The 13,935-nt window shown below is 36.3% G+C and overlaps 1 protein-coding gene across 1 annotated transcript; it reads left to right on the top strand.

The window, feature by feature from the left end:
* Nucleotides 1-1,808: 1,808 nt before the first annotated feature.
* Nucleotides 1,809-13,632, top strand: LOC117323542 (uncharacterized protein CXorf65 homolog). The gene is made up of 5 exons (XM_033878819.1): nucleotides 1,809-2,760; nucleotides 5,885-5,974; nucleotides 9,160-9,276; nucleotides 9,833-9,913; nucleotides 13,112-13,632. Exons 1-5 carry the CDS (start codon nucleotides 2,736-2,738, stop codon nucleotides 13,267-13,269), a joined length of 471 nt encoding a protein of 156 aa, XP_033734710.1. The 5' UTR covers nucleotides 1,809-2,735; the 3' UTR covers nucleotides 13,270-13,632.
* Nucleotides 13,633-13,935: the final 303 nt, after the last annotated feature.

The following is a 13,935-nucleotide window of genomic DNA, read 5'->3' as shown; positions in this document are numbered from 1 at the left end:
TTATGACTTCTATACCGTAAATGAGTGACACTTTCATAACGAGATCCTGAAGTTGTATTGTTGGGATGAGACTTATACTCATTGTTTAGGTCTCTGACTAACAGGAAATTCCCTAACCTAACATTTCCCATAGGAAAGTTTTACAGATTATCTCCTTCAATCCAATCATGTTTTCACATGGAAAAGGATTTTCAGTTAAAGGGGCATCCTTCGTTTGAAAACAAGTTTCAGTCGTCAAAATTAAACTGCATGTAACTGGAAAATGTGTATTTTTTCCGAGTAGTAAAAGTTATAATCTTTACATTAATAAGGCAGTTTTACTCTCAAGATAAACCAAAGTTCTTCAAATATTAAGTCCTGAAAATTATTAATTCGACCCGATGTATCACTTATTACCGTAAAGACATACGGTATTTTTATACGCCCTTTTCTTGTACCTCTCGGCGTTAATTTCATTACATGTAGGCACAGCATAGATTTCATCAATAGAAATGTTTTTGATGTACGAACGAAGAAATTCCCCTTTAAGGAACTATCTAGGCTAATGGACGTTAACTACTGGGAGGAAGTGGAAGGCGTCATCGTCTCCTTGGTAAAATCCAGTTTGGACAAAGTATTACTTTTCAGAAATTACATTGTTCACATAGTCAAGTGTTCAGCTCGCTGTCATAAAGCACACAATTAACATGCACGCTGATACCTATTGTGACTGATATGTGCCATATCGTTATTTCGCCCCGCTAATCATCGTTAATCATCGCGAAACAACGCTGATTAGCGGGGCGAAATATGGTAAAAAGCGGGGCGAAATATTTCGAGTCACTAACAGCGACTTTAAAATTTCGTTATTTTGCTTTACTTTTTTTTCGTTATTTCGTTCTGTCGCTGCGAAAAGACGATGTTTAGCGGGCGAAATAACGAAATGGCACATATCAGCCACCATAAATACCAGAGTTACTTCCCTTGTCGGAGGTAAAGCGGTAGGGACAGTGCTCAGATAACAGAGGCACCGATAATGGCTCCTGGTAAACCATAGACTGTGCTTGTTAAGTATCGAAACACAATTGACAACATCGCCCTTCTTATTTTAAGCATCAATCATTCAATTTTGAATTAGCATTATAAGGAATTAAAATGTTGCTCGAAATCTACATTGTAACCATTCAAGATCATGCAGACATATTCGATATGGTCATCGACGTTATGTGGGTATCAAGACATGTTACATCGTCAATTTATTATGCTACTTTGTCGAGTCAAAAGGCAAGAAATCCTATTTTTGTTAACTTATTTGCGAGTTCCTCATTTTGCATTCTCACGGTAAATATGACGCCAATTGTTCGTTTTGTCGTTTGACAAGGCAACGTATGTACCGCGAAAGACAGATTGACCGACCAACAAATTAATGATCAATTTACGCGGTATCTTATTTTAACGGTGTATGAAGCCAGTACTTTTTCGTTTTTGTTTTCGCGGTGAAAGGCTAGTTACCAACAGATTGCAGGTTAAGTGCTCAGAGGAGGACACACAACGCAATAGATCTATCGATCAATTGGATTGGTACGCACCATTTAATGTGCAAAAACGGAAATTGATTTCGCGACGCGAGTAAAAATCGTTTGAACAGGACCAGAGATTAAAAATCGCCTACGTTGCTTCACAATATACCACCCAGTGTCTATCGGAAATATTGTTCCATGATGTATCGACCGTGTGTTTGATTCATTTTTATATACCTGGTAATCGTCGATAGAAATAGAACTGCTTTATCTTTTGCGACTGATTTTGAACCAGTTAAATAGATTCAGCATTTGGCTGACGTAAAACCAATCATTAGTTCCTCGGTTGTGGACCGTGCCATCAATAAACCGAATTATATCAATGGAAAAAGCTCATAAGAATTTACTGGGACGGCAATAGAATGAGATCAAACCGACTGTCATTCCAGAGAAATCTGATGGGAATTGATCATTGCATCTATTTTTGCGTCGTGTAGACAGTTTAAAGAGGCTTAGTTCTCTAGCTGGGACGTACATCGTCGGGAATCTCAAAACAATAACGTCACACCTCTAAATCTGTGTGTTGGTTACTGTTGCTGTATGACGGGACATTTATAGGCCATTCTAGTCAACGAAACCGGAACAATAGTCGGTGCTTTAACGTTTGCTATAGAAAATACACAGTAGCAAACATTATACTGCATTTGGCTTGAACAAACAGTTTATTGACGGTCCTTGACAAGGAATGTTCTCACGTGGCACGTGTTTCGGCCATTGTGTTGCCTGGAGTCATTGTCCACTCTATTTGTTTTGCGGTTATATAGATAAGCGTGTATGTAGATATATAGAACCTAAGGGTAATGGTCGGGTAGATTTTCAGTAACATCTGTCGACGACACTACGCCTACTACAGGACGGGCGGCTAGCATCAGAGGAGTTGTGTATTGGTGTGTCCCGTACACCCGAGGACGACTGGCTGGGTTACGTACATAACAATATTTACTTGTGGTGACGCCATCGAGAAGATTAACCGTTAGGTTGTTACTTGGATTTCGGCACGTCTATTGCCCTGTGACTCGAGTGTTAGTCAGAAGCGTATATAGGACAAACTTATTGTTGTGTGGGTACTTCTTAAAACGAAACAAGCATGATTGGATCTTAATACGAATTCGCTACAAGAAACGGAATGTGGTGATTTCTAAAATCCTAGCGCGTGTGACGTTATATACTACAGTAATGTTTGTTATTGTCAAATACGGAGGTAAGTCCCCCCCCCCCCCCCCCCCCCCCCCTCCCCACTAGTCTTAAGACATTTTGTGACAGACGGGCGCCTTCCTATCAGATAAGATACCCCGTGCTGATTGCCATTGTTCCACAGATAATGGTCTGTGATAGAGTTCTATTGTCTAGTACCCTACTCGGCCAATACCCAGTCAATGTGCGTTGTTATTGTACTGCAATGTTATACTATCATGTGAAAATTAATTTCTTGAGTCAGAGAATTTGATACCGGCAAATGTGAATAAGTCTAAAACTTTTGTATGTTTTAATATTTTTATATGATCAGAATGGTTATGAATGAAATAAAATCTCATTTCACTAAATCCGTTTTCAACAATAACGCTCGTGAATGCAACTTCAAAACAGTCATGTTTTGCAAGTCATGTTTTACCATTTACCATAAAAAAATTATGATCTTGTCTTCGCCATTGAATGTACAGGCTTCGTGGTATAAAACGTTTATATAGTGTGAACGTGACGGGGATACAATGTTTAATAATTTGTGTCCTTCACGTATTTGAAAAAAAAAAAACTTAATTAACTGCCTGTTATCTGAACAATTTCAACTCAAGTAAATTACATTTAATTTGTGTTCGTACATGATTTAATAGATATAACGGAAATCTTTTACAAATCGACTATTTTAGAAACATTACCAGCGGTTAAATAATGCAAGACCGCGACTTACAACCTTTACAGCATACTTGATCATATTTGTATATAAAAGCTTGATACTAGTACCCTAGTTTCATTTGCAGACAGAAAATGAAGTGGACTTCTCATTTTAGGCATTTAGCAAAATACAATTATTGACTTTGGATGATGTTAACACCAGGATTTATCAACCCCAGAAATATTATAATCACCGAAACCAGCGGCTGATACTGGGTCCTCAACTGACAAGTCCTCCTTTCCCCTTTACACACCTGGAACCATGCACATGTAAATCATTCATATCCCCATAATAATAATAAAACAAACTTACGCTTGAATAACATTAATATTGTCATAAACAAATTTACGTCAAACATGTAATTCCTAGCCATTGAATTACCAAACACGTTTATAGGTTTGATCCAGGCATCGGCCTTCTGACGTACAACCACTTAACCAGGACAGTTAAAATTAAATGTAAAATCCTCACAGCTTTTGATAAAACTTTAATCAATGTACGGTACGTATGTTCGAGGACCGTTAACTGATGGAGACACTTAGTTCTGAGGTAAACTACACATAACAAATGCCGGCGGCCTTTTTTACATTTCAAATTAAACGTATTTAAGTAAATATACAACCGACAAATATATTGCTATCATAATAATAGATCTCGTATGTAAACAGAACGAATGTTCTGACTAAACAAAAAAGATGAACCTTAATGAGCTCGTGTTTGATCTTCGTACCTACTTTATCAGTTTACTTACATGTGAGGTTTTTTGATCACGTGTTTTAATGGAAATTACAGGTTGTTCTTCACGTGAGGTCACATATGTTTTTTAAGGACTACATGCAGTGATAGGTGTGTAAGGGGAGGGAAGGGATGGTCGTTTTGTGGGGACAAAGGCCCAGTGTTGTACTGTCGAACTCGGTATAGAAGTTAGGAGGTAAATCGGAAAATATGTATTGTGTGTACCTTAAAAGCGATAAACCGGCGTGAAAACGCCAGTGATTGACAATCTCAAAAGCCTTTCTATTGAACAGAGGGTACGTATTTACCTTTCAATCAAAACATTCACTATACCGATACTGATTAATTAACTATTAAACACAACTATTTAAAGTATGGTTAACTTACGAGTTAAATGTCAAACTAATACAATGTTCTTTGTGCCATAATGGGGAAAAGGGAATTTCGTTGGTATTATATAAATTAGATTTAGAAAAGATTTGGGAAACTATTTTCTGTTTAAAAAAAGGCAGTGAAGTAATGTGAAATTTCGACAATGGTACATTGCTGTCTGTAGGGGTATAGGCCGTGGATCAATACTGACTCGACTAATTAGTAAATAAACCGATACCGTTGTCGTATTCCTGTACATGCCCCAATATTCCGTGTTATAAGGGTTCAACAGGCCACAGGCTAATGTACTGTAACAGTTTACCAAAGGTTTACCGGTACTCAAAAACTACCATGCTATCTCAGATTACACTGGCTAGTACACAAACACCTCCAGCGAAACCTTTCTCTTTTATTTGAGAAGTCCGATACGGGCTGTTTAAGTTGTTATGGAAAGTATTGATATATTAGCCTTTTAGAACTATCTGAAGAAGTGGTTCGTTTGTAATTTAAAACTAGACTATGACAATAGCTGTATAGTTACTAGATCTACGGCTTGGGATTTTAGAAATTCCAGATCAAACGTTATCAATTTTCATGAACAGTGGTTGATAATTAAGGTTCCCTTTCACCAGCACAAAATAAAACAAACAAACAAACAAACAAAACAACATATTTTTGAAATTGAATACTGTACGTGTATTTCATCGGATAAAACAATTGGAACCGTAGAAGTATCGAAATAAAAAGGAAGTCTACATACACATGTTAGATAAAACTCGAGATTTGAATCTCCAGCATACAGTTCCCTGTACATGAATATTAATTAACACATTATTTAACCTTTATATTATTAACAATCTCAATCAGTTCTCTTTTTGAAAATGTACGTATGCCACTATTTGCCGACATGTTCTTTAAGCCTAAGAGATATTTGCTTTACCATACTTAACACGATCGCTGGTAATATATAAAAAAACAACCCTAAGTTTACAGGACAGGACTTTCTATAATATTTTTATGTTGACGTATCAAATTTCCTAATTTTTACCCGTCCTCATGGTGCCAGGTTGAAGGGCTTTACCAATGGGAAATATCAATAAATGTATAGAAAGTCTTAAAAACGCAACATGAAGTAAAGAGACATAGGCCTGTTGGTTGGGTTGTCTTCCCGCAGAGTAACAATTTAAAAAATGAGATGTGAAATCACAGTACACACACCACTGCCATATGGAAAATATCTTATATAGAAGCGCCTGTGTAGAGTAACTAGCAAATATTACATGCTATTGCTATTTTTGAAAATGTAATCTCTTTCTTTCCGTAGATCATCAAAGCAGGATCTTCAATGCTAACTGCAGGAATGAGGTACTACTGCACCACATCAAGCGTCGATGTGAATGTGTCGAACGAGAAGGTCAGTATCACGTGACATTGAGAGCAAGAAAAGGTACCCAGACGATGAAAGTATTGACATAACCGACATGTTGTCTGTTGAACTAGGCGACAGTCCAATGGTGATTGCCCCACTTTTTGGCGGCATGTTTTTTGTAGATTCATGTAGAACTTTACACGAGGGCTAAGAATAAGATAAGATAAGTGCCCATTATTTCTATGGCGGTCATAATAATTGGTGATTTGTCTTAAGAGAACAAATCTGCAACCCTCAGGTAATTTCTTGACCTTTACCTACAGTGTGACAAAAATATCATTTCAAATTTTTACAACTTTTTTCATGTCTTTCAACATAGATATGCAGATTTTAAGTGACATCACTTAGAAAAAATAAGAGGGATAATCTGTAGTTTTCTGTTGGGTACGCTTCATAAATGATATCACTTATTGTTTTGTTTGTGATATCACTTGGGAGCTTGAGTGCTATCACTTAGAAGTTTGAAAAGGTGATATCACTTACTGAATAAGTGATGTAATTTAGAATAGGTTATAACACTTACTGAATATGTATCGCTTACTGAATAAGTGATGTAATTTGGATGATTGAATAGGTGATATCACAAGTTTACTAAATAAGTGATGTAACTTAGAAGTTAGAATAGATGATAAGTGATATAATTTAGACGTTTAAGTGATATCACCTATTCAAACTTCTAAGTGATATCATTTAGTTGTTTAGTAATATCACATATTCAATAAGGGATATCACATAAACGTAAGTGATACCACTTAAAACGAGAACTTGAAGTCAATGACTCTACAGTGACTTCCCGCGATCTTTATATAATTACTTACAACGTAATAACAGCAAGGACAGTTCACAAGTAAGCCATGTGATAGACATGACGATTTTAATTTCCCAATTGTCCTCCCTCCATTTCTACTTATGGCGCATCACGATTTTATTATCACGATTTCCTTTGCAAGTGTATAAAGCTAACGGGAAAAAATATAACACAAGGTTTGGAGAGATGTAGATTGATGAAAACCACGGACAAGTTTAATAATCGACGTCATGGTCACGTTTGGAAATATTCTATTTCCTTGTAGGTATATTGTCGGGCGTGTTCGATGTTTGTTGATGAGTCTGTGGTATGCTTGATTTCAAGTTCTATAGTGTAAATCAAGGATAGACATGATAAACAAGTTTACCAAGAGAGGGACACAGTTCGTTCTCATGAGGATGTCTGTACATGTGGTAGGAGATTGTCACCAAACTCAGTAAAAGATTTTACCGGTCTGAAACTAAAACATTCTCACGATTTTATGCAAATACTATTTATGTCAACTTGCTATTGATTATTGAGGACGGATGAAGTCATGTACTGCAATTGTACTTTAATTATTGAAAATACAAATGTATTGTTAGAATAGGAAACTGTTAGGTTTGAACGAGCATTTACAGATATCTCGAATGCTGAAAGGACTTGGTACTGATTGTAAACGTTCCAAATATGCTTTTAATCTCTTTTACACTGTTCAAAAAATGCATATTACTTTTGTTGATTAAATTTTGCTGTTAAAATTGTTAATTCAATTAAGCAGGCAATGCATAAATGGCTAGCCAAAAATAATCCGTACTTATCAAGCCATGCTCGGAACTCGTGTGCTCAAATCATCGCTCATCTCGCCGAGTGCTCGCAATATTAAACATCACATTTATTTTTAGAACGTTATACAGATACAGGTTTGAGTAAATACACAATTTAAATAAAACTTTTTTTTTCCAATTATAATTTGAGCTTAACCACACAATCCAAAGATGATCTAGAGGTTTTCTACAGGTTTTTATTGAGATATAGACCAGCTCTTACTGTCTGAACCACTGGCAAGTAATACATGTACCGTTTGAAATGTTGAACAAAGAATGATGATTAAATCAGAATTGTATTTAGATTTAGACTTCCCAAACAGTAGTTTTTTGTTCTCGAAACCTTGGGCTATATAGACATCAATGCCAAAAGATATCGACAAACTATATCTACAGAGAAAAAAAATCAAAATTCACTTTTGTCATATCTATATTTCAAAATTACATTAAGAGCGAGCCCCAAAAATATTTAAACCTATATAATTTCTTTGATGTTGACCATACGACACGCGATACATATCTATGTTACAAAGGATATATTGAATAGTTTATATGAAAACAACAAAGAAAACCAGCATAATAACGAAACCATAATTCTAACTCATGGTCGACATCAAACTTCATCTCTCGAGACCGTGTATTGTTAATTTTCCGCCGGTAGTCGACATCTTTATCGGAAATCATAATCATGTGAACACGTCCTTGAATACCGAACCAACTGGGACATGTCAACACCGTAGGAAGTGGAAGCAGGGGTGATACTATCTAGAAATGGAAAATTATCGATTGGGAAATTGAACTCATCACGTTTATCATGCAGCTCAATTGTATGCTGCCCCTGATGTTACAAGCGGCTGATGTTGAAGAGTCTGTCTGCAGTGTCCTTGATTTCAAAGGGCATACCAGATGGACATGGTCAATAACGTTTTTGATATCTAAAAAGAGCACACCGTCGATAGATACTAATCTACTTTTAAAGATACGAAATTGATTAAAATGTGGTGTCGTTTATTAAGGCCAACGTTTATCACAGTGTAAACATAAGAGTTTGTGCGTTTAGCTGTGAGTTACTAAATGAGTCTCGGAAGGACGAAACAGCTGTATGATGTTCAGCTGTGAGTTGCGAAATGAGTCCCGAAGGACGAAACAGCTGTATCTTGTTCAGCTGTGAGTTGCGAAATGAGTCCGGAAGGACGAAACAGCTGTATGATGTTCAACTGTGAGTTGCGAAATGAGTCTCGTAAGGACGAAACAGCTGTATGATGTTCAGCTGTGAGTTGCGAAATGAGTCCGGAAGGACGAAACAGCTGTATGATGTTCAGCTGTGAGTTGAAAATGAGTCAAAAAAGGACGAAACAAGTTGTATGATGTTTTTACTGTATCTGTCGTTAATTCACATTTAAGGTGATATTAATTTGTTTGTTTTCTGTACAATGCACTATCCTTTTTGCCTATGAATCCGAGGAAAATAGATTACTTGCCATCGGATTAAAAACAAATAGTTCCTCTGAATTATGATATAGTAATGAACTTAACATTTTGATATACTATTTAAGATGTTGTGGAACTGTCGGACGAAAAGGGCGTTGTGAAAAATCTGCGGAACTTCCCGTGTGACTACGGCAGTGAGTACCTAAAGGAGCGAGAGACTCTCATTCTCCTCAAGGTAGACAGTAAGTATTTAGGAAATTAGCAACAATTAAACAGATTGAAAAATTCATGTCGTATGTGTTGCTTCCTGTTCGAATCCTCGATAGCTTAGTCGGTTATAGGCCACGTAACCCCAGGGGAAGATCTGGAGTGCGTGGTTCGACGTTCCCTACCCGTGGTAGGCTGGGTTTCTCGGGAAGCTGTGAAACGGACCGGTCTGTGCTGTGGTTGTTTCATTGGGCAGGCACTTTCATCCCAATTGCTCTAGATGACATGCGACGGGCCTCCCATATGTTGTTTAGCGAGGTAGTCACCAACTACTACAAAGATATGTCACTTCAATATGACCCTGAATGTTAACGGGGCGATAAACCCAGCAAGCAAGCAAACAAGCCAAGCAAACAACCAAGCCTGTTCGGTAGTTATATTTGATAAGGTCTGTAATTTTGTATTGATGGATTACATGGCTGCGGTTTCATCAACGCTCCAAACTTTAATTTGTAGATTTAAAAAAATCTTTAGTTGAAATTTTTAAGGATCGTGTACCATTTTGATCAGTTGCGGTTTGTGTATTGGCAGATTTACTAGAGGACCATGAATGTGACCGGATGGTGTACGTCCCTCTCCTTACAGAACTGGAACACAACAAGGAGTTTACAGGTGAGAGTCCACATCACCTGGTAACTGACAGGTTCAGTGAAGGAGAACCTGTATTGTCCAATCTTTATTATATAATTAACTTTAAAAAGTTTATATGAGTAAATCTTAAAATCAAGAAGTACAACCCATCACAAAGGACGAATTTGCTTTGAGCAGTATTCAAAAGGAAACATACATATATTTATCAAAAATACTAAGGGTCATTTATATAGGATAATATCTCGAATTCCAAACAAATAAATATCTACAAATATGCACAACATTAGTCATGTAATATACCAAAATGTTTATTTGGGCATGTTGTTTCTTAAAATTGACATTAATTTTCTGTAAATGTTAATATTTTCTGCTAAAGAGTTGCATGTACTTTGTGGTAAGATTTAGCATGGAATAGTGATGAGACACAAAAATAATTAAACCTGAAAATTAGCCAGGCTGTTATGTTCACATGTGTCTATAACACAGGGTAGGAGCATTTGTTTTGACCAGATTTGACGTTTTGTACGCATAAGTACTAACATGTGATTGGTTTTGACCTTGAAATGCAAATGGCGGCTGTGAATAATATTCCACAAATATGACATACAGGGAGGCATTTCAATCAAGGAAAATGCTCCTATAATACTTAAGACATCTGATGATATTAGTAAAGATCTTTTCATGAGAAATTGCTAAACTGGTGAGTTTGGGGGATTTTTTGTTTTTATAAATATGCATCTTTCACCCCAAACCTTTGTTGAATATTTCTTCCTAAGAACAGTCTTCTTGCTATGTCTAGAGCTCGTTATAGTGTCTAATAAGAGCATTTTTGATGATTTAAATACCTTCTTACATGCCATATTTATGTGAAATTATTAACAACCGCCATTTGCATTTCAAGGTTAAATAATAAATCAGTGTATATACATATTGTAAAGTCAAACCAATGCTCCTATTGTGTGCTTTGGACACTTGTGTGCAAAACGACATAGCTATTTTTGTGTAATGTATGCGATACAATTGAGCTAACTATGTCCCCATGAAACATGCATTTTTCGCATGTTTTGTTGAAATTTACAAACAGCTTTCCAAATCACATGTCCACATCAAGGCCCAAGGCCGCGACACGTACTAAAAGTTGATCAAGATACTTCAGTTAAATTACAAGGAATGTATAGGCTTGTAAAATATCACTGTTTTTACTGGATTTGCTGTTTAGATGCCCCTTAATCAAACCGTAGCTTCAGAACGATTGTAGATGTTGTCATGGTCTATATTAGGAAATTGTTCTTGGTGAGAGGTGGATACCAGTCTAAAGATATAAATATTCTAGGTTATATTCTAGGATTTGTTATTGATTCAAATATCCCTGCTTGGACAGACTGTGAATTTCAAAAGAAATTTTGTTTTATTTTGTCGTAATGTCAAATTGTATTGACCCAACCTCCGTGAAAAATTCTGTGGAGCGGTTGTAAAGCTACTAACATAATATCGTCATCATGTGGCATGTTGCGCGAACATTGAACCACAAAAATACACTGTATCAGTAAATTGTCTTAGTAAATATCACGGGAACTAAATGCTGGGTGATGTTGATAACCGTACTTATACCGTATACACATGACGTGGTAAGTAATAGTAATACACAGAGGATTGATCATCACGTGTTTAGTATTGCGAACGAAAATATCTTTGTTAAAGATGAAAAAATTGTTACACAGGAAACCCTTTTCGCTTCACTGGTTTTGATGTCTCTTTTCTCCTACTACTGTCTTTCATTTCGTTTTTGGTGTCTCGATCCTCGATTGCCGCTATTGTCTTTGGTTTTGATGTCTAACCGTTCCTCTGTTGTATTTGGTTTTGATGTCTAATCCGTTGTTTCTGTTGTATTTGGTTTTAATGTCTAATCCGTTATTTCTGTAATATTTGGTTTTGATGTCTAATCCGTTGTTTCTGTTGTCTTTGGTTTTGATATCTAATCCGTTGTTTCTGTTGTATTTGGTTTTGATATCTAATCCGTTGTTTCTGTTGCCTTTGGTTTTGATGTCTAATACGTTTTTTCTGTTGTATATGGTTTTGATGTCTAATCCGTTGTTTCTGTTGTCTTTGGTTTTGATGTCTAACCGTTCCTCTGTTGTATTTGGTTTTGATGTCTAATCCGTTGTTTCTGTTGTATTTGGTTTTGATGTCTAATCCGTTGTTTCTGTTGTCTTTGGTTTTGATGTCTAATCCGTTGTTTCTGTTGTCTTTGGTTTTGATGTCTAATCCGTTGTTTCTGTTGCCTTTGGTTTTGATGTCTAATCCGTTGTTTCTGTGTCTTTGGTTTTGATGTCTAATCCGTTGTTTCTGTGTCTTTGGTTTTGATGTCTAATCCGTTGTTTCTGTTGTCTTTGGTTTTGATGTCTAATCCGTTGTTTCTGTTGCCTTTGGTTTTGATGTCTAATCAGTTGTTTCTGTTGTATTTGGTTTTGATGTCTAATCAGTTGTTTCTGTTGTCTTTGGTTTTGATGTCTAATCCGTTGTTTCTGTGTCTTTGGTTTTGATGTCTAATCCGTTGTTTCTGTTGCCTTTGGTTTTGATGTCTAATCCGTTGTTCCTGTTGCCTTTGGTTTTGATGTCTAATCCGTTGTTTCTGTTGTCTTTGGTTTTGATGTCATATCCGTTGTTTCTGTTGTCTTTGGTTTTGAAGTCTAATCCGTTGTTCCTGTTGCCTTTGGTTTTGTTGTCTAATCCGTTGTTTCTGTTGTATATGGTTTTGTTGTCTAATCCGTTGTTTCTGTTGTCTTTGGTTTTGAAGTCTAATCCGTTGTTCCTGTTGCCTTTGGTTTTGTTGTCTAATCCGTTGTTTCTGTTGTATTTGGTTTTGATGTCTAATCCGTTGTTTCTGTTGTCTTTGGTTTTGAAGTCTAATCCGTTGTTTCTGTTGTATTTGGTTTTGATGTCTAATCCGTTGTTTCTGTTGTATTTAGTTTTGATGTCTAATCAGTTGTTTCTGCTGCCTTTGGTTTTGATGTCTAATCCGTTGTTTCTGTTGCCTTTGGTTTTGATGTCTAAATTTTGTTGTCTTTGGTTGTGATGTCTATTCCGTTCCTTCTGTTGTCTTTGATTACAATACCTCCTAGGTTTTTAAACTCCCTTGGTTCCCATTTTATTTACGTATGCCGACGTCATTCCTATATGGTAGGTTTAGTAACATACAGCTTTATCTTTTTTTCTCAGATGCCCTGAACCCCAAGCAAGAGGTTCGACCGACGTCTTCAATGGACGATGATGGACGAGGTAACAAGAAGAACGTCAAGGGATCGTCTGCTGTCTCAAAGGGCGGGAAAAAAGGCACAGATTCGAAACGGACGTCTGCCAAGAGTCCGCGTAGATAGGAGTCTTATGTGCTGTTAGAACTCTGATACCATCTACTTAAAATATATATCGTTACCATGACGAAAAATGTTACCCATCAACACCATAAATTTACTTATAAATAATGTTGAAGGATCAATGTTTGCAAATCAACATGTTTTAAGATTTCAGAGAGGAAGGATGGTGAAGACTGTACTACGTTTGCGAACTGACTGGACGCGTGTGAAATGGCGACTGCCGATATAGAATAGACTCGATCTTAGTGATCTTAGGGACATTTAAAAAAAAAAGATTAATTCGTTGTTATTAGTTGACGTTATATTTTGTCATTCTTTGTGAGATATTCATTTAATACGGTTTTAATAATAAATAATTAATATGTATACATGTGTTAACAGTCATGTTGATACCTGATTTACGTCATCAATCAAAGTCTTAGTGAATGTTCATCAATACCTGAATTCAAGAAGAAATGATGAGTGATATACAATGTACGTTCCATGTTAAGTATTCCTGGTATATCGGTTTTTGAATGAATTAGCGCCAAACTAATGGCTTCATATAGGTATAACGATGATGTGTAATGATATCTGTATGGGTAACAATACTTGTATGGGTACAATATGTGTTTGTATTACAATACTTGTGAGAGTAACAATACTTTTATGGGTAACAATATTTGTATG

This window comes from Pecten maximus, chromosome 3 (genome assembly GCF_902652985.1).
Source record: "Pecten maximus chromosome 3, xPecMax1.1, whole genome shotgun sequence".
Taxonomy (NCBI): domain Eukaryota; kingdom Metazoa; phylum Mollusca; class Bivalvia; order Pectinida; family Pectinidae; genus Pecten; species Pecten maximus.
This window is presented reverse-complemented; position numbering and strand designations above follow the sequence as displayed.